The 26,604-nt window shown below is 35.1% G+C and overlaps 1 protein-coding gene and 1 non-coding gene across 2 annotated transcripts in view; one reads left to right on the top strand and one right to left on the bottom strand.

The window, feature by feature from the left end:
• The window catches only part of Gycalpha99B (guanylate cyclase 1 soluble subunit alpha 2), a 130,236-nt gene that overhangs the window by 74,981 nt on the left and 28,651 nt on the right, over window positions 1–26,604 (bottom strand). Inside the window, exon 2 of the mRNA XM_073089532.1 lies at window positions 6,128–6,412. Coding sequence (XP_072945633.1) covers window positions 6,128–6,322 — 195 coding nt within the window. The 5' untranslated portion in view covers window positions 6,323–6,412. The remainder of the gene's footprint in view (window positions 1–6,127; window positions 6,413–26,604) is intronic.
• TRNAQ-CUG (transfer RNA glutamine (anticodon CUG)) lies at window positions 13,339–13,410 on the top strand. The gene has a single exon. It is a non-coding gene; the product is annotated as a tRNA-Gln (tRNA).

The following is a 26,604-nucleotide window of genomic DNA, read 5'->3' as shown; positions in this document are numbered from 1 at the left end:
AAGATTTCGGGTAAAGATTTAAAAGCTGGATGTAGGTTAGAAAAATATACGACAGAAATTAATAAACCACCAAAAACGGCATAAGCTTTGTCTCCCAATTAAACTTGTAAGTGACCCCAGGGGTTACAGCGTCAGGTGGTTGTTACGAAGTTGCGAACCAATCAGAAGTTGCCGAGTTCCCGCATGAATGTAAGCTTATTAGCGGCTTGCGGCGTATATGAAACTTAGATATTACAATGTACATACTTAAGTTTATAGTCTTGAAACAGCTTGGTGATGAATGAAGCTGTTGATGTTTTTGGTATTAAGAAATTATTAATAGGTGTGTAGATCACTTGACAATCCCAACCGATAATAATTGGCATAAGATAAGAATATTTCGACTTGATCATAGATGCGTTTTAATCGAAACTTTAGGCTTAAAAATAAGCTAAAAAAGCAGTGACAGCAGTGAAAATATCGCAAGGAGACCTGCATACCCGGGGAATCTCAAAAAAAAATCAAAGGTATGTGAAGTTTTTTAAATAGCACTTAGCCATCGCGGTAGACTATGGCCTAATCCTTCTCATTCTGAGAGGAGACCTGTTCCCAGCAGTGGGACAATAATGGGTCGATGATGACACAAAGAAATTTTGAATGCAGCTTTTCTGAGCTCTCTACGCTCTAGGCGTAACGAGTCTATGCGCATTTTGGCTTTTGGCAAAACAAAAACATAATTTAAAGTATAAAAAGCCGAACTACATCACAAGTAAGGCTAAAAGTAAAAAGAAGCAGCATTGGTTTTTCACGACAAAGGGCCTTTTTATAGAGATTGTGTTCAACATCCATCGCTTAATTTCATTTTATTACTACACTTAGGTTTTTGCTTTTTATGAAATATGTATTTAGATTTTTTAATACCAAATTCCTTAAAATTGTGACATTATTAAGCATTATTCATACGGATAAATAATAAATATTAAATGCTCAGTTTTTTTTTTTATATTGCCCGATATGATTTAGAATCATTCATATTGCCCGTAAGATATAATTAATACCGACATTATTACGCTTTTTATCATCTTTTTTTTTTTTGCAAAATAAACCTTCACTTATTTATTCAGGACTTCATTTGAAAATGTATTTGTAAAGTATTTATTATTTGTAAGTTCTATTTTCAAATTCATATTGACAACTCAAGTTAATTCTAGTTAAAATAAATATACTTTAACGGAAGATAACAAAGTTTGGGATTCAGCTTTAACGATTTTCGCTTTAATCTTGTTTGAATTAAATTTTCAGGCATGGCCTGAGTGAGCTGGTATAACGGTATCTTGGAACAAGTTATTGCTTGGATCATGCCAATGTAGAGCTGAGCTTGGTTATAAATTGTGGATAAAGTGAAGATTGCTTACAGCGTCGAATTTAATATTCTGCGTGGAACGATACAATGGAACGTAAAATGGATGTCTCACCTCGATGTTTATATTTCCGGTATTATCAAGAGTTAACACCTGAGTCTTCAACGTAGGAGGTATAAATTAATCATTCATCTTTTGGTTAATTTTGCCTCGGATCCAATTCATACCATATGTTTCTAATTTAATTTTTCATTATGAATCTTTTATGCATAAAATTCATCATTTTAACTATCTTTCACTAAAAGCATATCGTATTTTTGCACGAAGATTTTAGTCACTCATTTCAATCTCTACATTGTAAGTTTGACTGTTTGCACACGCTTAATTACTGTCCAGTTTTATCAATACAATGTTTAAAGTTAATCAGATTATTTTCATATTTTTACACGAAAAATATGACTTAGAAGCAATATATTTCTAACGCCCACATTTCCTAGTCTATCAATTCCCATCACAATCTCCATATACTTATATCCTTTGAGTCATAGATCATTTATCACAAGGATAAATAGGTCAAGAGCGATGACGTAATACTATCTCATAATATTAGAAATATACCAAACAACCTACATCATTCACATTCCCGTCCCGACCTCGTCTCGGGAGCGTACCGTCACGTTTGCGTCGACCTTCGACGTGGCGATAACGTGACGTAACTCGAAATCATTTAGTGCCGTGGATATGTCGCTCTACGAACATCGGCCTTTAAGTTATTAGTGAACATGATTATTCCTAAAATAATGAAATATATTTCAATTTCCAAAATAACTCGTACACGTAATACAAGATGTATTGGAAAAATGCATCGTAATATCTTTAGAATGTAAGAAGAAACGGCTCCCTAATAAGTATTCATCTACTGTAGTCATCACATAGTAAAAATATTGATATCAAGAAAGGAAACAACTTCCCGGATTCCCGGAAAATAGTCGCTTCAAGAATCATTTGAAATTATCCATTAAAACCATAGGACTCAAGGAAACATATGATAACTTATATCTATTGAATATGCTAGAAGATATGCCACACAGTTTTCATAAAATAAATACGTGGTACAAGTCTGCTTACATGACAAAGAAAGGATAAAAAATAACATGACATCACTGAAACACTGTTGTTTGTTAAGAAAATATTTGTTCCAAAATAACAAAAGATAAATAAGTCATATTTATACTCCACGGGTATATTTATAACATTTCTTATATCTCAAACAAGAAATGTATGTGATATAATAATATTATTCTTTACTACCATAGTTTCTTACTTTTTCTTCGTTGCCTGTTGTTGCGTTGGCATACACGCCCGCGTATTTAAATTAAATTTTGTACATAATAACAGATATCCTCTTGTATTTTGAGTTGGTTATGCATGTCCATTGTTAACAATTAAATGATAACCAACTATTTTTTATATTAAAATTACAAATTACATCCCATAAAAATATTTTATCAAAACTTATATACTCGTACTTCATGAATAATATAATCATAAGGTTTCTAATGAAATCAATACAGTCCTGTTTAAATATTTATCGACAGAAATCCTGTTCTGTTGTATTCGGTACGCGATTCCACAGTTCATTGCTTGGTGGTTAAGTAAATACAAAACAGCCGACGAAATAAACAGAGACATAAGGGTCCTAACAATATTGCCCAAAAGATTTTCTGGCGCCATACGTTTTATTGTTATCTTTTAGCGTTTATTTTTATCGTGGTTAAATGCTTCCATTGTATGACATTGTCTTTTTAAGTGTTATTAGTAAATATAAAACTGGCTACGAAATAAACTGAGGAAGGAACATGTGAGAACCGTAAGTGTATTGCCGCAAAAGATTTTTATTGCACTAAGAATTTTATTGTTATCTTTTTTTGACTCAAATTTCAACAGGCAAACGATTATTTGTTCCGTTATTTTACTTAGTTTCATTACTTCCCAAAGAATGTTAATAAAGTAGTATTTGTCAGCTAAAAATAGAACAGTAGTCGTATTTAATTCGGTCACAGATGGGTTGCCACCCCTAAAGGCCGCGCTGGGACGCCTCATATAATTAAGTCTTACCACACCCTTCAAACCAGACCACAATAGCGCAAACACTGTCACTGCGAGTTTTGCTTAAACCAAGGCAATTAGTGTCATGTTATCGCGGCAGTGGTTTGAGAGTATCAGATACGATTTGACCACTAGGGGCATAATACACGAGCGACAGTTTATGTATTATGACTATTGTCGTCGACAGTTGCCACTAAGGGGCATAATACATAAATTAGATCATAATACATAGTTAAAGGTGTAACCGGTATGCTCCCAAACTCGAATAAATTTTATTTTTATAAATTTTGTAATTCAAAAGGTTTTACATATATAAGGATAGTATTAATTATTAGGCATTATCATTAATAGTAGGTATTCTAGACTACTAGAATAATAATGGAATTATACTGCTTAGGTCCATTATGCAAATATTCTAAGCTCTGCAAGGTTAATGTTATATATGCAACCGACATTTAATATAAAGGTGGTAGAATTGAAGGTTAAAGTTTGAAAGGTGTGGTAAGGAAGACATACTTTTCCTAGGCATTCAGGGGTAGCCGCGCGTCTGTGGCCAATCTCAGGTAGGAATCTTATCTGGGGTAGGTCACAGATGTCCGTGGGTGTCAGTAGCTAGTTACCATCAGGTGGACTGAATGCTCGTCTGCGACTCCTATATATAAAATAAATAAAAAATAAAACATTCTGGCTCAACACTACTTCGGTAAATTAGTATAAAAGTTGCGTGTTTAGCGTCATTAGAAGATGTTATCACTCTTAAAGTCCTACTGCTTTTGTCAGAGTTGAGTGACTCGAAATCAGATAAAACTTTACGTAAACTAAAAACCAAACTATCAAGGTGGTATAAGTATTCGTGTTTTGAGTGCGGTGCTACCGTCACACCGTCTATAATGACTTATAAAAGCTGTATCGTAGAGTTGAGTTCTAATTCAAGGTTTAGTGTAGGAGGTTTTACTACTAAATTCCCGTTTGGTTACATGCATCAGTTAGACCAGATACCGAAAAAATAGTGTCATAACTAACAAAAAAGAATTTTTTATAAAGCCTTTACTAACGCAGAAATTATTTTAGGACTACGAGTAAGTTAAAATGCCTCATATACCTATCAAACCAGGAGACAGCTGCGCTTTTAACACTGTTAAAAGGAGAGTTAGGTGTATCGATAGTGCCTACGGAATCGAACCACATGATATTTAAAGAACATGTGGAAACTGATAAAGTTCCTGCCACGGAATGTCTCTTGCTGAAATAAGGGCAGAATTTTCTCTTTCCAAAAATTAAGATAGTAAAAACTCTCTCAATGAATAAAAAAATAAGCTTTTGGTTTTATTTTCTACGAGTACTGAGTAAATTTCTCTTGGTAAAAAAATGTAATACAATGTGTCTTAGATAAAATTTACCTCTTACTATTATATACAATGCCACACAGTACACACCTACTTTTGTTCCATTATATATACATAGGTGGTCCAATAAAGCGCTGAACAAAAAGATTTGATGGCTCATTTAATTTTAATGGGGCTATAAAGATGCGAAGAAAAACGTCACATACGAGAGTTTACAATCGTCGGAAACGGTATAAGGTGGGTTATGCACTGTACGTGAGGGCAAATAAAGCGTTTCATTTTTTCTCTGTCCTTGATTTTTATTGCTGACTTGCTAAGTCGTTGCTTGGAATGTATGTTTAACTGTTATAAAAGATTTAGTATAGTTTTATTTGCTTTTTAGTTAGTATAGTTGTAGGTTTATTATTGAATGAAGGAGCAAATATACCATGTAAATATTTTAGAGAAACTTAGAGCTTAAACACAAAACTGCGATGCGTCGTCGCATCGTAAAAATTTGCGAGCTCCTCAACGCATCGCAAGAACTTGCGAATTGATTCGCATCGCGCATTCCTGCGATGTTTCGTCACAGTTGTTGTTGTTGGTCACCCTGGGAGACGCTATGCCGCACGATATCGCATCGCAGCAATTCGTGTCGCAATTTTCTGCGTTGAGAATTCGCATCGCGTTGCATCGCAGTTTTCTGTACGAGCCCTTAGATAAACTTACTATGCTTAAAAAATAAGTTTATTCTAAAAGATCAAATTAAGTATTTACAGATTTGATGTTTTTTTTAGTATATTTGTCAACCTTTAATGGCTCTACAAACTCTACATAGTCGAGTTTTATTGTCAATTACATAAATATCCATAATCTGTGCAATTATTGTGTAAACATATATTTAACTGTCAGTAACAATTTGTCTTGTGTTTAATATTAAAGATAAAATATTGCCGCGGCAAAATGTTTTTTTTTTCAGTATTGTATCCAAACGGCAACCACGTAAATGTTATAGTGAAAATAATAAAAAATGACTGGTGCTCGGTTCTATATCGTATAAATAAATTGGCGATCGTGTGGACACGTGTATGCAAATTCGCAAAAAATGCCGGGAATTCCCTTTGATATGTGAAAAATTGACACCGATGTACGATCGTGGGCGAATACATCAAACAAATAATTCTCGCCTGTCATCTAACATGGTCGATAATGTAGAAGCGTCATTATAATAATAAGAATAAGTACAAGTCAAAGTCGTCAAGTTCGTTATTCATTACTTGATAATAAGTTAATTAAAATTAAAGTTAATCCGAGTAAGTTGGGCGACGAAGAAGTAATCCAATGAGTACTCACCGATGGAGCAGTTAGTAGTTTCAGCGCTTCGCTCAGATGTTTCAGCGTGAGGGTATTACTCTCCCCCTCCTCCTCATCATGGCCGGTCAAGTGCACCGAGGACTGACGAGACCTGAACTCCGGCTTCTTCACGCCGGAACTGCCGCCATTTGCAAACTGGTGTTGCGAGGACGCGCGGCGAAATGGACACGTCATGTTCGCTGTCAGATTTGAATTTCGAACTCGCAAAAGTGTCAAGTCATATTACGATTCTGACACTTTTCACTCAAACCGCACTGGATGAATCTGAAAAAGAAAGATGGCCGTCAATTACGTAATTCTATGCCCAATTTGTTTTATTTATCTGTGACGGCTCGGAAGCAGTCGTTATTAAAAATGATTGGATTATCTTGTCGCCTCTTTGTTGAGATTTGATTTAAAATGAGATAAATATTGTAATTTATCTCGATCTTGGTCTTGATATTATAACCTATATATTTCGCAATAAATAAAAATTACTTTAGAACTTACCTCAGTTTTGCTTACTTGGCTAACTTTATCAATTGAACTTTTAACTATTAGATCAGTAAGTTTATAACTACTGCACTAACTCTTCAAATATCAAGCTATACCTCTGCCATAGATAAGTATGGATATATCACCGCCTCGTAATTGAAGGAAGCTATTAAATGGCTTAAACGGCTGACAGTTCTGTCAGCCATTTAATGGCTGTCATGGTGTAATCTACGCGGAACTATGCCGATATGCTTAGTTAAGTGGTGCAAAAACACGAAATCGAAGAAAAAGTGCGGAGAAATATCGTTTCATTCGTGAATAATATAAAAACTACATTTTTTTAATATTTTTCAAACACTAAAATCGATGACAGTGACAACTTCAATTGTCAAAACTGGTTACATTTTCTGGTTAGGAGTGAGTAATCTTTACTAATCTATGACCTCTGCATACAACTCTAAAGAAACAAATAGCATACTGTTAGGAACAACAGTAGAAGATAGAACATTTAATTGTCAAATGAGGGTATTAAGTAAAAATGGGCGTATAAAAAGGCACTGATATGTTTCGGGCAGTATTCCGATTGTTGTAAAGAACGTTACTCTGCCACTTTTGTTGTCGAATCTATAATTTGTATGCTTACTTGTAACTTTGTAGACTTAGTGAAGTAAAGTGAAATGTTCTCATTTTATACAAGTTGTTTTAAATAATTTCCTGACAAGTTTCCTAATAATACATTTTCTTTATTCTATTAGGGTTTAGTTTTAGTTCACTTTAATGAACGAATTTTCACTTGACTGATTTTGTTTTAGAATTAAGCATGATTTCTAACAAGTAATTGTCTTACGCACAATATTTGTCAGTAAACATTAAGCGTTTATCAAGTAACGAACTAATTGTTTATTAGCAAACAATTTACGCGATAAACTCTCACGTATTTCGGCAAGACTGTTTTGTTTGTTTCGTTAAAACAAATAGAGGGTATTTTATTTGCTATTTCGAGTTTGACATTTGTAAATAGCTCTCTAAATATTTTAATTATAAATTGTTAGAATAGTATTTACAGTGTTTACTTAAATTTTTCGATTTTGTATTTAATTAAATAATAACATTATTGAATTCGGAATTATACCACACATTTTGTATATATTTTTCATAAAAATAAAGCTGTTACAGTTTTGAGAAAAAGCCTATGAATTAAAATATTTAATCCATACTAATATTATAAATCCGAAAGTAACTCTGTCTGTCTGTCTGTCTGGTTGTCTCTTCTTCACGCCTAAACCACTGAACCGATTTTAATGAAATTTTGTACAAAGATAGTCTGAGACCCGAGAAAGGACATAGGATAATTTTTATCCCGGAAATTTCACGGGAAGTAGTAATGGCGATCTAAGATCGATTAATCGGAGAATCGTTCTTTTGGACCAAAAAAATCGATTATTTTAATCGATATTAGTAATATTAGTAAGAATTAAATTGTCAAATATGCATTTGATCGAGTGATGATCTTTAGCAAAGTTAAATTTGGCAAAGTTGTTGTGAGCCCACGAAGGTTTCACAGTTGGTACGATTAATTTTCGCCAGATGGCGCCACTGCCATTCCAATGAAGTTACGAATTTTCTCAGTTTTATGTATGTTAGTATGTCATATTATTTCCTTTTAAACGCGGGCGAAGCCGCGGGCAAAAACTAGTAATTATATAACTTTTAATAGGTAAACAAAACCCGACAAAATAGACCAAATAAAAAATATAATAATAAAATATTATTTAATAGGTGGTAGAGCCCTTTGTGATTCGACTCCGGCGGCACCACCACCACATATATTTCTGCCTCTTTACAACAGTCTTAAACGCTGCTGTGTACTGGTTTGAAGGGTACACCACCACTTACTACAGTAAGAGAGACAAACTTCTCCGAGGCGTTCCAGCTTAGTCCTCTGGGGTAGCAGCGCATTTGTGGCTGACCTCAGGCAGGAATATCTAATCCTATCTGGGGTTGATTACAAATGTCCATGGGCGGCAGTAGCCACTTACCACCAGGTGGACTGCATGCTCGTCTGCTACTCCTATATTATAAAAAAAAGGATCTCCTAAACTGTGGGATTTACTTAGGACATATTTATCAGTTAGCGGTAGTATTAGAAATTAACTTTTACGGAACCCCATAAATCTAAGATGTCTGGAAAAAGTTCTAGCTTAGACAGGCTAGCATAGTGGATGATAGTCTAATCAATCTTCTCATCAATCGTACCGAGCAAATCGGACATCAATGAATTGTCATGAATGCGACTTTGACATTTAACAAATGTATCAACATAGAGTTAACGAACTAAATGTGTACATGTTGACACTGTAAACAATTGTTACGTTTGCTATAACTATGAGTGCTATGATAACAAAATTAACAATGTCAGTAACAAAATTAACATCATTTTTCTGCTTCAGCCGTTTATATTTGGAATAAATAATGGGAGTAAAAAGTGGCTCATTGTTATAATTGGGTTAAATATGTAAGATTTAGCGGTGTTATTTTTATTTACTGAAGTATTTATTTATTTGTAGTACCTTTGTCCGTATTTTATGTCTAATTGTGATGTGAATCAATATTTTTATTAATGGTTGATAACTTTAAACTATTTCATATTATAACTACCTATACGATTCAGTTCTAGTACCGAACGTTATGTACCTTAATGAATTTAATATATGTAGCAAACTAAAACAAATGTATACATGAAGCACCTACTGTCATATAAATTTTAGTACATAGTACCTAATGATAGGTAACAAATATTGACTTGAGTACATCTAAACTAATCCAAAGTGTGCATAGACCCCGCTGCTGTATAGGTCATAACCATTCTACAAAGTTAACCAACATTTGACGCGATCGGTAGTCGTATGAGTTCAGTAATTAAACGTTACACCGCTAAACCGACAGCAGACTTTAGGAGCTGTGAGCCCTTGAAAACAATCCTCGTTTTGCCCACTTAACTACACCTGCCACCAATTTGCATTGGAGTACAGTAGTGAGTACGCCCCACAACACCCTTTTCATCAATAAAAAAAAACGCCGCACGAAACACTTGCACTGCAAATATAGTGCCTATTACTATGGTGATAAGGGCGAACTCAGGTCAGGTCGACACAATATCGTCTAATGCGTGACCTTATAAGTTTGGTTCATAATTAGATGTCTAAAATTATGAATCAGAATTTAACGCAAACTTGTCGCCTTTCCCCTCGCCACCCTGTTGTTAGACAATCGACAGAACGCCGGAGCGTATCGCGATGAAACGCGGTCCGACCGATCAAATTTTTAAGCCATTTCGTAAAAACGGGACATTTTTGAGTCCCGCGGTTAATGTTGGGGACACCGGGACAGACAACCGGAAAACGGGACGGTCCCGTTCAAAACAGGACGTCTGGTCACTTTAGTCAACAATCCATTACTACTTTACTCGAGAACATGGGTCAAAATGAAAGGCGTTTCGACCATAGTCCACCGCGCTGGTTAATTGGATTGGTAGACTTTAATGTATAAAGTCTACCAATCCAATCCTTGAGAACTTTGCTTTTTTTTAAGTTCCAGGTTGAAGGTTTCCTGCCGATGTTCATCTTCACTAATTCGAATGAATGATAAATAATTTTGAAATGGCACAACCTTGAAAAATCAATGACTTCGTGTTGCATTGCATGCCTTGGACTCGAATCTCCAACTCCCGATTGACAAACCGAATTTCTACCCACTAGGTTAACAGTATCTCTTATACCAGAAGTGAATAAAAACGGTAGTACGTACAAAGATTAAAGCCAATCCAATTAGAAATAAAGAAAGTAATATAATAAGCGAAGCATAGATAATAAAGGAAACGAGACAATGAGCCCGATATTGCAAAACGGATCGAATCCGGAACATACGAGTACAAACTGAAACTGCGCCAGCCTTTCAAATGGTTTTATTTTAAACCTCACACCGTTCAACCAATACCTTTAGAACCCACTCATTTTGGCCACTTACCTACACCTGCCACTAATTTGCATCGGAGCAGCGTAGTAAAGTGTTTCATACCACCCCATCATCAAATCGATAATGGGCTATGGATTCAAAATGCATAGTTCTCGGAATGAGGGCACCTTATTCCACTGCGCTGGGCAAGTGCAGATTGATAGACACACAACCTTGATTATTTTTAGGAACTATCGGGTTTCCAGGTTTTCTCAAAAATTTTCGTTTGCTATTTTAAGCAAGTGATAATTAATAATAATTAATGTTAACTTTACAAAATCAGAAGTGACTCGACCCTTGATTGAGAGCTGAGTTTATCACTACGTTATCAATCATACCATCCCTAGTTATGAATATTCTAGTTAGACCTACAGTAGAACGTACAAATATTGCTACCAGCCCAATTAGCAATAAAGAAAGTAATAAAGAAAGCGAAGCATAGTTAATAAAGGAAACGAGACAATGTGCCCGATATTGCAAAACAGATCGAATACAGAACGTACGAACTGAAACTGTGCCAGCCTTTCAAATGGTCTTGTTTTATTGTTCTATTTGCACACTAAGGAAGATTACTCGCGCGAAGTGCGGTTTTACGTTTCCCTCTTAGATTTGATTGAATGAGACCTAACACTATTGATTGCTACAATCAAATAGTATTTGTAAGGTAGAAGAACCCGTAGATTAACTAGAGTACCACCGCCATACTTATTTTTAGCGTAAAGCAGTTCTGCATTATGGTGTGCTAAGGGAGAAATACTTTTCCGAGGTGTTCCAGCTTAGTCCTCAGGGATAGCGGCGCATCGGTGGCCGACCTCAGGTAGGAATATCTAATCCTATCTGGGGTTGATTACAGATGTCCATGGGCGGCAGTAGCCACTTACCATCAGGTGGACTGCATGCTCGTCTACTACTCCTACGTTATAAAAAATCTGTGTCCGACCTCGGGTAGAAAAATCTAATCCTATCTGGGGTTGATTTCGGATGAGCATGGGCAGCAGTAGCCACTTACCATCAGGTGGTAACGCTACTATGATCGTTTTCAGATGGTATGTCTATACGGAGTTGGTCGCATACGAGTATGTTCATGGGTTGCAGTGATCACATACCATCCAGTGATTTATAAGATCGTTTGCTACGTAAATCTTATAAAAACATTAAAAAAAAAACAAAAGGGGGTTACCTAACCCTGGATATTCAATTCTGGTGGCACATATTCAAATTTCATTTATTCATATAGAATACTTTTTGAAAGTCAACAAACTACCGCCACTTCGGAAGGTGCTTCGCTGTGGAGAAGAAGCGGCGCAAGAAACTCCATACGTGTGCAAATTTGCATCTGTTGGAATATAGCAAAAACTCTAGCCTCTTATAATGTATAATATTCAAGTATATAACCTATATAATATGATAAAGCTGGCAGCTGAAAAACATATATTTTACTTCTTCTGATTTGTCATTCTGTCAATGATTCGATATAATAAAAAGTATCTTTTTGGAGTGAATTTCATTTTATTATATTTCATAGTTTATTTTCTCGTTCTCCTGTGGCCATTTCCCAACAGCATCTTTTAAAGTGTAAATAATATACAATTTTACATAGTGGTATATATAATTAATGATCGATGTTTGAGCTGGAGTTATCATACCATGTGGATTTATCATTTAAGTACTGATTTACATTATACTAAGCTTTTTTAAAAAAAAGTTAATTTTATAGTAGATTTAAATATTTTCTCGAATAGGTCGATAATGTCTTTTGGTACCACGACTATACCTATTTCCACCTAATAATAACAGTGTTAAGCGCTGCTGTTCTGATTTGAAAGACGTGATAAGTTATTATTGATTTGTTCCTAAGTTGATCGAGAAGAAATATTAGATGTTTTCTCCTGTATGTCCCACGATAAGCAAGATCATAACGGAAATTATATAGACTTGTCGCAAAAACTACCTACTGTATCGAATTGCGTTTTTATTGGTTGTTTTATTATGTTTGTATCAATCCAATGTAGAGAATAATACTGTCCTGAAAAATAACATTCAAAGTGTACTTTAATGACACAAACATATGATCTAATTCATTGTAATTAAAAAAGTCCTGTTTAATTCCCTTTAGTGTATATTTTCTGTTCCTTAACCTTTTAGAATTAACAATAGCGAACTAGATACTATTAACTGAAGTAGACAATGCTATCCAGATGCACTAGCCGTCTAGACACTATCACCTAATAATACTAAAATTGCAAATAAAACCCACTTGGAACATTAAATGCAAAACAATCTAAATAGGGCTCTTGAGAAACTTCAGAAAGTACCCAAGAATATCAGCCATTGAAAAAATAAAAGAAAATGCGTATTGCATACTTCTATATACGGTAAATGTATGTCAGTTTGTTACGCTTTTACCCTAAAATTGGTGGTAGGGTGTTTCGACTCCGGCGGCACCACCGCCACACCTATTTTTGTCTAATAACAGCATCGTTAAGCTGCTGTGTTCTGGTTTAAAGGGTACACAAATACTTAATATCACAACATGATTCCGGGATAAAGGTATTTGACAATATATATACAATTAATTGTATTGTTGCTATAAAAGCAACGAGTATAATCATTTAATCGTCTCAAATATTAAAAGATAAAAAATACGTGTACTTGATCTGAAATTGTAAGTACAGATGTAAATTTTCAGCGCTTCTTTCATCGGTCCTATGGTGTAATGGTTAGCACTCTGGACTCTGAATCCAGCGATCCGAGTTCAAATCTCGGTAGGACCTTTCCAATCCGGTATCTTGATTTTTATTAGTTTTGAAAGATAATTGCGTGATACTAATATTGCTATTAAAATTTGCAAGTATTAATACAGTATTTTTTGTACCAGAAAATATTTTATGAAAGAAATGAATCTGGTTGATAAACATTTGATATATCAACATTTCAGTATTAAAATGGAAGCTCAAGTGAATTATTAAACAATAATTATTATGGATATATGGTAGTATGTTAATTATGAAATCACACTAAATGTGTTCAAAATTTATAAAACACCATATTATAAGAAATTATATCAAATTAACTACAGACACTAAGACTTCAATCTTATAAACCCCTCATTTCGCACTGAGGGTTAAATACTAAGTATACTTAGGTTCTGCATGTGTGTTATGCAGCTTACACAAGACTCGAGCGAGCGCTCTAGTGTGCATCGAAGTCAGTACAAACGCTTTAATGAGACTCGAGTCCCAATTAAGCTTGTTCTTTCCTTTGAGCATGTCGAACAAGTGCTTTTTGTCTTTGCGTTTTTGTTTAGCTTATCTATTCAAAGATAACATTTTCATGAATTTTATTTTCATAAAAAAATATTTTGGTGGCTGTTAAATACTACAAAGTTAAGTATTACAATATTAAATACATATAAAAAATGGATTGATGATAAAATCCTATTAAAAATGGAAACTTTGAACTATCGAACTAAGATGGCTCAATCGTTACATGTCAGTCATTAAACCTTTATGGAATCCTTACAATTATCAGATACAGGTCGGCTTATAATTTAGCAATAATTGCTCCAATGGAGTATCTACTCGAGAGAGTATCTACTACTGGAGAGGGACTCGAACCCAGCAGTGGAATATCAAGAAAACGTGCAGAAATAGAGTCTATTCCAACGTTGTAATTACGAGTTTCAAGCCTTACGTGACTCGAGTGTGCATCGAACACACTATAAGCGCATTAATGAGATTCCAGTTCCAATTAACTGTTTGTTCTGGGCTGGCATTGTTCGACACTCTAGCTCTTAATTCAGATATTCCGTGATTTAGTTACTTAGTTTTGATAACGAAATTAAAGTAAATGTAACATTTTGAGTAAAAATTCATGAAATCTTACCCTTTTATTGCGTTATTTATATCAACGTGGTGGAGTGGAGTGGGAAAGGTTGTATACCAATAGATATATGTATACATTAATATAATATTTTAATTGAAGTTTAGTTATGTTGAAGAATATTATTCTTTGCAGATTATATTTAACCTGATTTTCCAGGTAGACAATTTGTATTCAGTTCTATTTAAACTTCACCGAACAAAATCTTTATTTAAATTATATTATAAATTGTTTCTAATAGAAAGATTATATAATCCATTATAAATAACGTTCAGTTAGGACTCAGCGTTACCACGCCCTTCAAACAAATAAATAATAATAATTAAAACAAATACGAGTATACCATAACGGTCTTATCACCTATAAACATTTCTAGGTTTTTCTAAATAATTATAAATTATGTATGTAGTTACAACGCGACAAAAGAACGAGCTATCAGTAATCTACATTTCCTTAGTTTATATTAACAGCGTATTAATAGTAATGTTTAGGTTAACGTACGTTGGTTTACAAGTTATCTTCCTTTATATAGTTTGTGGAAGTATAAATATTCGGTTATCGACATTGCGGTCTTAAATCTATTCCAAGATAATCGTGACCTTTTCATGGTATTTTTAGGAACCTTTCCGTTTCTACATACAATTTTGTTTACAGTGGATCTTCGTTATTTTAATATTAGGGTGAAAAGGTCGACGATGTTTGATTTTCGAATTAATTCTAAATAGCTGTCGTATTTTTAGATCTTTGATTTTTTTGGTCCTTCGAGCGGGATTTTCACAATATTTCCTTAATTAGTATGAAAACTTATATTATTAGTTGTGTATTGCCATACTTTAAACTGTATTCACCACAATATCCCTATAAACTATGGTAACATAACAATAACGTCCTTGATTCGATATGATGTATATATACGGCGTATGTTATAACTTTTCATACATTGTCGAACACTGCTAACAAGATGTTAATTACGGAGCTTAGTATCAAGCCACAAACCAACCTTCGAACCAAGTGAAGTATTGATTTTATCGCGACCTATATACAAAATTAATCTTGCAGTTTGTGCGGTATTGTATTTTATATGAGTTTAAGTATAAATTATCGGACACATGGATTAAATTTACTTAATTTGATAAATTAACGTGGTCTCGCGACGCGGTAATTTTATGCGAATATTTTATTTTTATATTTTTCATCCATTTCATTCCAAGTAAAATCGGATGAAATGGAAAAAACATAAACAATTAATTGAACTTTATTCAATAATTCAACATACCAGTACATATTGGTAGATCCATTTTGTATCCAAGGGCGAAAAAAGGTGTGTTGGGTAATTCAATAATTTAGAATGAAATTCTAGACAGAATTTAGTTTCTATTTTCACGAGGGATTTGATTAGATTTATATTTTACATCCTTTATTTAATGAAATTTATGATTATCATCATCAACAATTATACGGAAAGCTTAATATTTTTTCTACATCGTCATTTATCTTCATCATTATTCTATTCTCATCATTAAAATCATCATCAATGGAAAGGCGGAAAAGATTCGGAGAAGATCAGATTGCACGTAAGTTTTCTGCGTGCAAAATGTGGAATGTACTTCCTTTTGATGTATGCTTGGAGCGTTTGACATATTACGCTTGAAAAAGTGAACATAATTTTTTTTCAAGGTCCACGATCTTTTAGCACCTTTTCTAGAATTCAAATCATCATCATTAACATAGCTACTATGCCTGTTAAGTTTAATTCACTCTTTGTAAAGTTTAGGTACTCCGTACCCTGTGTACGTCGCCAAATATGAGTTTTGAGAGCTTTGAGATTAAGATTTCCAGAAAGTATTTGGTTTTGTTATTACTTACTAAAACCTATACATGAACCTCAACACCAGTTTATAAGGGAATAATAATCTAGATGCCTGGCAGTGCGTCCGCCGAATTCAGGCAATTCCAGTGACACGCACATGACAGCGTCATGGAACGTTACCACTTATTCCTTAAAGGTAACAATCCATCTGTGATATTTGATGACTTGCCATGAAATTAACTGGATATATACATTTAGAAACCTAACCTAACCTACCACCTTACCACGAAAACACCATATTTAATTTATTCAAACATTTGCATAGAAAATTAAATTTGCCGATCAAAAACCAACATGTTAACTTAAACCAAGTAAAAGTAAACCGAGTCATTACATGTCAACAGCAATTTTCTTGAAATGTGCCTACTAAAATTCTCCCTTAAATCTCGTCAGGCCACATCAAGCCAGATTGAGCCTTATATCTACACAGCAACGATGTATTTCATCAAAAATATATTCCCTTACATAAATGAACCATGAAAATCCTGATGTTAAGATTCGCTGTGATTTTACCAAAAATATTTATTCAAAATATCTAGCGACAAATTTAGAAGCCGCGATGGCTTATTGGATTGTGTCTGATGTTCACGTAAATTTGGCATTAAGATATATGTAGGTACTTATTTGTATTTGTTTGACAAATAGCAAATATACCTGCCTTCATAAGTCGTTTATATTTGACAGAAATATGTAAATGGTGTTTCTGATTCCAAAATAACAGCCATTTTCTAAGCTCATAAGCTTAGTTTGTCAACAGAAAAACAAAAGACCTTTTATCACATTATTGCTTTTCTACGTGCACTCTCTTTACGTAAATATATAACACGATTAGAATAAGACTTCCAAGTAAAAATAGAGGACTTGATAGTTTTTTATAAACTTAACAAGAGATTCCCGAAACCTTGTAATCTAATTTATATTTGCTTAAATAAAGATTTTTTTATTTGAACTTTCCATAAGAATCCTGTTCTATACGAAATCGAGTACGAATATTCATAGGTAACAGTGACTAGTTAAAATCAAGACTGCATGTAAAGATCTTAAAGGACCTATGAGAACACCGTTTTTTTTTTTTTTTCAAGATCTGTCAGATATGTAGATTTCGTCATGATTATTTTTCTTTATCGTCAAAGCAAATGAAAATGTCTATAAATATTTTATTACTGCTGCGCTGCGAATTATCTTCAATTGCGAAGAAGCAAAAAACTCCATCATACGTCTTATTGTACGAAAAATTAAGATCATCTTGAAATACGAATTAAATTTCACCGTCTGGTTCGTTGACCGTTCCTAATTAACTGGGAGCTAGCGGCGTCAATTTAATTAAGTACTTATTTATTAATTTTGCCGCGCAAAATTGTCGCAACTTTAATAATTAAGAGCCACTTGCTACACACCGCTGGTTTATCATTTGAAGACTTTGAAATGCAAGAAACTAAGTAATTTACGAGAAGAAAAAATATAAAACACAATAATTTTAACTATAATTTAATTTTAGTATTCTAATGTTATCTATAGAGTTTGGTCTCGGTTTCGGCCAAGTTTCGGCCAAAAACGAGATTTCGGACAAAATTTTGGTTTTTCCAAAAAATGGGCCGAATTTTTCAGCTGAACCGAAACATACGTCCGTGAACTTTTTGGTTGCGTTCCACTGTAGTCTAAAGTTTTATATCAGGAAGCACTACTTTAGGAAGGGCAAATTTAATACAGCAACGAGTCGTATCTGACAAGTCAGGTTTTTGTGTGTGTTTTTATGTAAATATATAATATTCGCTCATGTATTTTTTCTATGAGTGTGTAAATCTCTTAATTGGAGGGTATTGTGTAAAGTTACATAAATTTTAATAAAATTCGGAATTGGCCAAAACTAGAACAGGAGCTGAAGTTACGTTTTTGGTGTCGGTTTTGTCTGAAAACCTAGTTTTCGGTCAGTCGTTATTTATAATATATCTCTCAGTGGTTACTACAGATCCGTGAAATCTGTTAACAAATAAGATATTAATCCTTTATAGCTATCATTACTTGAGTGAGGATAACTTGTTCAGTAAAAGATAGATAAGATTTTTTTATATCTCCGATTTCTCAAAGAAGGAAATGAGCTTCCTTTGTAAGACAAAATCCACAGGACAATCTTCGAGTCCCGGTATTGCCTGTCAAACACAAACGATATATCCTAAGAGGCCATGATATATGTATAGTCGTGTATGTATAAATCACGTGTGTTCTACATTTTATTATGTACTCAAAGACTTCGAAAACATCTTTATTACAACTTTACTTGTAAATTCCTGGCTTGTTAAAAAGTTAATACACTACGCTTGTGCCTTTATTACAGTACCTAATAAAGAAAAGATGAAACATTTATGTAAGTGTAGTAAGGAAGACATACTTTTCGGAGGCGTTCCAACTTATTCCTCAGGGTAGCGGCGCAACTGTGGTCTACAAGTAGGAATATCTAATCCTATTTGGGGTCGATTACAATTACATACATATGTCCATGAGTGGCACTACTGCCACTCGGCTACCCACTTACCATCAGGTAGAATGCATGCTCGTCTGCTACTACCATCTATTTCCATGAGCATATTAATTTATTTTCGTGAAAAGACGTATAAATGACAATTTTAAGTTAACCTTGCCTAACTTAGTGTATCTTATATTATCTAGACTTGACTTGCTCTCATTTTCTACATAATTTTAAAGCCCTTTTTACGCCTACACGTAGTTGAAAATGAGTACCTCTACTTAATTTTTGTGTGTCCTCTAAAACAGGATGATTCTAATACTCGTATCCAAACATTTTAAGATAAATTTAGGTGATCTATATCGGCCGACTTACATAATTTTGTGATCGAAATCAGATATAACTCCTTTCTATATGAACTTTGTCACATATCTCCATGAGAGGTAGCGAAATAGTGAATCCATCGGACTGCAATCGTTTCTTACTTCCATCATCATATAAATGCAAGTATCTATCCATTACGGGCCAAGAGATAGAGCCCTGTGACAGACGGACAGACAGACAGACAGACATTGACAGATGCTTAGTAATAGGGTTCCATTTTTACCCTTTGTGTACGGAACCCTAAAAATGTAACAACCCCAACAACTTCAAAAAAATGTAAATAAAATTACATTTTTCAACACCATTAAAGATAAAAGCGGGTGCTTAGACCATAAAAGTCTGAAATATAAATCGTTTAATTCACAGCCAACCGTTCGCACTTATCGGCGAGATTAGAGCGGGATGGTTGTGGGCTATCTCCCTGAAATAATGCCCATTAGGGAATGACTATTGGATCCTTATTCCGAGTAAAAAACCTTAAAACCCAGCGAACGGCTTTAGAATAAGAATAAGCGCGATTATTGTCGGATCCAACCGTTTTTTGTGGAGAGGATTTATTAAAATCGTGAAAATTCGTGTCACCACAGAATATATTAAATATAGACGAATCACTTGTTTTTTTAATAATATAGAGGTAGCAGACAAGCGTGATGACCACCTGATGGTAAGTGGCTACTGTCGCCCATGAGCATCTGTGACCGACCTCAGGTAGGATTAGATATTCCTACCTGAGGTCTGCCACAGATGCGCCGCTACCCCTGAGGACTAAGCTGGAACGCTTCGGGAAAGTATGTCTCCACACCTATCAAACCAGAACTCAGAAACATTTAACTCTACTGTTAATAAGCAGAAATAGGTGTGACTGTGGTGCCGCCGGAGTTGAACCACAAAGGATTCTACCACCTACAAATTTAAATTGACAATGTGTAATTTATTATTTATATACGATATGTAAGAGTGTATAGTTATACTGATTTGAGGATAATATTTTTGCATTTATCAAGGCTTTCAAATGAGTAATTATATGGGAAGTGATCTCTTAAAGCCAAAACCACCTTAGGATCTGTATGCCCTATTATTGGGCACGGGTCATGAGCCACTACTTCAGAAGGCTCCATAAAGCTACTTAGATGCGGATTAGTTGTCCTTGGTGGATAGACCTTCACTAGTAAGAGACAAACATCCTTTTTAGAGTCCACAATAAAAAATAGATTAACAGTTAGTGAAACCAACGTATTGTCCCGTCGGTCAATAAAAACATCGTTGCAATAAAACGATCAGCGATCGGCTTTCCAAAAGTCCATTACCGATATTGAAAGCAATCAACTTGGTCAAATAATGTCTATTGGAGTATCGTAAATGAGCAAATCGTGGCTGATTGTGACAGAGAATTTGTAATGTACGAGTATTTTATGAACGAGTACAATGTAAATTGATCGTCTTTTTTGTTTTTTTATAGTCATTAATCCGTTTTTGTTATATTATAATCCTTATCAAACACTTACTGTGCCAGTCCTGGGCACAGATAGCTTCTTAGAGTGAAATGGTCATAAGCCATAATCAATGGATTTTTTTTTCATTATATAGGAGTAGCAGACGAGCATGCAGTCCACCTGATGGTAAGTGTTTACTGCCGCCCATGGACATCTGTAATCAACCCCAGATAGGCTTAGATATTCCTAACTGAGGTCGGCCACAGATGCGCCGCTACCCCTGAGGACTAAGCAGGAACGCCTCGGAAAAGTCTGTCTCCCTTACCACACGCTTCAAACCGGAACACAGAAGCGCCTAACACTGCTGTTAGTAGGTAGAAATAGGTGTGGCGGTGGTGCCGCCGGAGTCGAAATACAAAGGGTTCTACCATCTTCAAAATATGCTTTCTTAGGAGAAGGGGTTAGTTAACCCTTCTCATTTAAATTAGAGACTACCAAAAATGGAACAGTTACGGGTTAATAATGATAAAATCATAATTCGTAAAGTTCTAAAATAATAGGCAACCGGTTAAGCGTCTAGAATTATAGATATCCGAGTTTTGCGAGTTTTGAACTTATTACCGGTTCCTTAATTGACACCGTTAAGCGCTGTAATTAGTTTGCGCTCTCTGAATAAGAAATGGAATGAGTTTTGTCGAAGGTCATTACGTAAATGATCCTCTGTAATTAGGTTTTAATATTATTAATTAAGGGAATATTATTTATGTTAATGTCTATCTGAGGAAGGTAATAAAGCTGTATTAATATTTATGAAAATGTATTTTCTTTCCTTGAAGAATTTATAATTTATGAATGTATATTAGTCTTCTTTTTGGAATAGAAATTCTTTTTGGAAGAGCTGTCCTTCAAAGCCGGCGATGCATTGGCGACTCCTCTGGTGTAGCAAATGTTCATAGGCGACGGTGACTGCTTTCCGTCAGGTAGCCCGTCTGCCTCATCGTTAGGTTAAATATATAAAAATATATATTTATTATTTTCCTTTAAGATATCAATATCGTAGCCTTTGCTTTGTAATTATAACCGGTGGTGGTACCACCAGAAACGAAACATGAACGGCATCTTTAAAAAAATTCAATACATTTTTACTAAAAAATGCTTACTATTAAATAGTATATATAGTTATAGATATATAATATAATAAATACCTAAGTCGGTATGTCTATGCGATAGTGATAGGTCGGAATCTCTAGAATGTCTTGACGCCTCATCCTATTCTATCTAATACACTCTACCTAGAGTATAAGACGTCTAGTGCTAATGGAATTGTACAAGTACATATTATAATGAAAAAAAGTATTGTAAAACTATAAACTTCGTCGAACCTAATCGCTTTTGAAAATTAGATAAGAAAAACATGGTAAGTACATACTGCTACAAGTTTTACATTTAATTGGCAATAAAGACGATATTATAATCTAATATATAAAATTCTCGTGTTACAGTTTTCGTTAACATACTCCTCCGAAACGGCTTGACCGATTTTGATGAAATTTTTTGTGCTTATCCGGTATCTATGAGAATCGGCCAACATCTATTTTTCATCCCCCTAAGTGATAAGGGTAGTTCACCCTTAACATTTTTTTATTTATATGGCAATACGACGTTTGCCGGGTCAGCTAGTGAAGTATGTAATATTTTATACGATTTTCGTAGCAATAGTGCTACTTATTTCCCTTTGTAGATATAACTAGACCTTTTTTTATTGACGAGGGGGAAACCTTCAAAAGGTACCCGATGCCATGGGAGTGACGCCGGGTTATGTAGGACTTTTGCCGCACTAAAATCCCCCCGGTGGCCGTCCTTGGCGTTTAGTGGAGCACTCCGGGATCTCCAACGGAACACAACTGGAGTCCTCCTAACGCGATGTCCTTCTATCAGGCTCTGCCTTGGGGGGAGCAATACACGCTCCTCACACTTCCCCTGTTGATTACAGCGATATGCGACACACAAACCGCTGTCCTTCCCGGGGTCGGTTGCTGGATGGTTTGAGCTCCCACTCTTACCGCCCGCAACCCCGGAAGCCCCTTTTAGTTGCCTCTTACGACAGGCAGGGAATGCCGTAGTCCTATTCTGGTTCCGGTACTACAGGAACAACATATAACTAAACCTAGCTTAAATTGTCTAAATTTTTGAATTACCCAGAAGAAATAAACATAACCTATAGAAATTTGTCACACCTAAAGTAAGTTTTCAAGAAGAGTTCTTTTTAAGGACCTTCTGGACTATTCATTTCATACAATATGAATAAATAAATAAACAGGCCAAATAAATAGTGTGAAACTTAGATTTACTATAGTATAAATAAAGTTAAGATTCAATATAGCACAATGCGACGAGCTGCTTAGAGGTAAAATGTGCTTAAAGTTCCATTAAAAGTAATTCGCTCCGAAGAAGTTCATTCTAAAATCTTTTAAGACAGATTTTTCTCAGCTTTACCAGTAACTGTAGACGCAAGCTGATTAACTCTTCACTTAGAGTTGGTAAATTCTGAAAGAAACTACCTTATAATAAATATCTAATCTTATATATAAAATTCTCGTGTCACAATGTTAGTTACCGTACTCCTACGAAACGGCTTCACCGATTTTCACCAAATTTTATATGCATATTCAGTAGGTCTGAGAATCGGCTACTATCTATTTTTCATACCCCTAAGTGATAAGAATTGTTCACCCTTAACATTTTTTTATTTATATGGCAACACAACGTTTGCCGGGTCAGCTAGTATATTATAGATTCCTTTCTTCCACCTCAGTAAGGTCGTAACACAATTCATGAAGTAGTTAACTAGTTTATTTACTTTGTTTAGTAACTAGTTTAACAAAGGTAGAAACAAACCACTTATTTCTTTCGTACTTTCCCCGAAGTACGAATTCGATACTCATTGTGACACGCCTAATACAATTTGTAAATACCCGAATATATAGAGTGACAGCCCAACATCCGAACTACAATATTAGGAACTATCAACTTATATTACTTTATGTATACACTAGCTGACCCGGCAAACGTTGCGTTGCCATATAAATAAAAAAATGTTAAGGGTGAACAACCCTTATCACTTAGGGGTATGAAAAATAGATAGTAGCCGATTCTCAGACCTACTGGATATGCATATAAAATTAGATGAACATCGATAAAGCCGTTTCGGAGGAGTGCGGTAACTAACATTGTGACACGAGAATTTTATATATTAGATCATATATTTATTACGCGTACACATGATGAGACTAATCTATATGTAGGATCTGGAGCCAAGGAAGGTATGTCAGGATTAGGAATTCCCATATTGCAGGGATTAAATAGCCACAATTAAGTAATCAAAAGGTTTATTTACACACTAATCTTACAGGATAGGACAACACTCAATATAATAACAGGTGTACAAATAGTTAAACAAAGTTAAAATAGTTACGAACAGAATCTTAATTCTACGTTAATATAATGGCAACACTACCACCTGAATAATGACGAACAGAACCTTAGTTCTACGTTCGTATAGTGGCAACACAGCCACCCGAATAGTGACGAACAGAGTCTTAGCTCTATGTTCGTATAGTGGTTACACAACCACCCAAATAGAGACGAACAGAGCCTTAGCTCTATGTTCGTATAGTGGTTACACAACCACCCGAATGGAGACGAACAGAGCCTCAGCTCTATGTGTTCGTATAGTGGTTACACAACCACCCGAATGGAGACGAACAGAGCCTCAGCTCTATGTGTTCGTATAGTGGCCACACGTCCACCCAAATAGCGTATCACCTTGTTCAGGCAATACAGCTAAAGCATAGGGTATCGCGCTAGCGATTCCGCTTATGCAATATACAGTGCTAGACTGTACCAGGTAAACCAACAGTTCTGTTGGGAGCAGAGCTCTTTCATGAGTCTTATCCGAAGATAGACTGCCTGCATCAGCCAGGATGAGCTCTTATATAGGGGTAGACCACGCCCCTAATTCCCGCCAAACAGCTCTGTTCAATGGCGTTCGTCAAGTGTTTACTCGATACAGTTCCAAATTTGAATTATTAAGATTAAATCAAATATTCGTTCAGAAATTATCGTAAAGTTAATACAGTGTTCTTTATTTAAAAACTATAATCTAATTACAATGTTTTGAACAGAAACCCACTTAATATCGAATTATATTCTCAACTGCCTGCGACACGGCCAGAACTGACGATTTACACGTCCTCGTGTGGGTCTAAAACATATTCAGGTAAATACCGATCGGCCTTTCTGACCACTAAATAAAAAGAATTTACTTTCTTTAGAAAAAGTCCTGAATCCATCATAAATCATTCTAAAAACAATAGTTATTATAATTAAAGCTGTTACAGACATATCAGATAGCTAACCATCGTTGGCGTCAAATCAAGATAGACAACCCGCATTGGCGTCAAGTCCAGATAGACAACCCCTCATGGGCGTCAAGTCAAGATAGACAACCTGCATTGGCGTCAAGTCAAGATAGACAACCCTCATTGGCGTCAAGTCAAGATAGACAACCCTCATTGGCGTCAAGTCAAGATAGACAACCAGAACAAGAGTCAAGATAGACATCTTGTAAATTGTAGCTATAATATATCTAGTGAAAGAACAATTATCATCATTACCGTCATCATTGACGTCCTCAATAACACTAACTGGACATTCAGGCATTTTTCTTACACGGTCATGAGCATAATTTATTAAAATTTAAAGAGTTTAACAATTAAATAAAAATTAAAATTGTAATGTCTAAAATAAATTAATTTAACATTTTCATGTTTAAAATAAATTTGCCAGATAATTTATTAGAAAAAGACTCACTAATAAGTGAACATTCAGCTCCAGAATTATAACAAAATTAAAGTGTCTCACCAAATTACTTAAATAAACCTGTGACAGGTTGTACTTTACAAGCTTCTACTCGTTTAACTGTTGGTTGACTACTCGATGATTGGCTCCCATCAGCCTTGCTCGTATCATCCGGCCGCCTCTCGGATGAATTTGGGCAACGCAAAGCTACATGCCCCGACTCCCTACAGTGGAAGCAGATGACCTTCTTTGGCGCGGATGTGTAAGGAGAGCTCGAAGAATACTGGTTGGATTTCTCAGCCTTCCTAAATGATAAAACACTTAACTCTTGTTGAAGTTTATGCCTATCAGTTATTTGGTTAGTAAATGCCAAACGGTGAGCACGGGAATCAAACTTGGAAACATGTGCTAACACAGTAGAAACGGCGATTTGCTCTATACTCAGGTTATTCCATTTAGAAGTAAGTGTGGAAACTAAACGACCAGCATAAGCAGCTATAGACTCATTATCTTTTGGTTGGCCATTTTGGAGGTTAATAAGAGTAGCGGCTACAGTTTCGGTTACCTCAAAACGAGAAATAAAAAGACTCTTAAAGTCTAACCAGGTCATACCTGCGTACGATACTTGGGAAAGCCATGTGGCAGCACTGCCCTTTAGGGCTTTACTTAGAGCAATAATAAGGGGTCCACCCTGAAGCGGTTTCTCGGTCAGACATACATCGACGGTATTACTCCAAGCTAGAGCATTAGAATCAGGTAAATCAGGATTAAATTCGGGCAAGCGTATCATAGGCGCAGGGGTAGTAGGCGTTTTAATAGCCTCGATTAATTGAGCCATGTTACGGCTTTGAAGTTCTAACATTGCAAGCCATGGATCCTTAGCCTGCAACACCTGCGCTTGTCCCGATCCCACTTCTGATGTAGGATCTGGAGCCAAGGAAGGTATGTCAGGATTAGGAATTCCCATATTGCAGGGATTAAATAGCCACAATTAAGTAATCAAAAGGTTTATTTACACACTAATCTTACAGGATAGGACAACACTCAATATAATAACAGGTGTACAAATAGTTAA

This window comes from Epargyreus clarus, unplaced genomic scaffold (genome assembly GCF_041222505.1).
Source record: "Epargyreus clarus isolate Ecla_fem2 unplaced genomic scaffold, WU_Ecla_fem_2.2 ptg000029l, whole genome shotgun sequence".
Taxonomy (NCBI): domain Eukaryota; kingdom Metazoa; phylum Arthropoda; class Insecta; order Lepidoptera; family Hesperiidae; genus Epargyreus; species Epargyreus clarus.
Note: the sequence above shows the minus strand (reverse complement) of the source record. Positions and strands in the feature narration are given on the sequence as shown.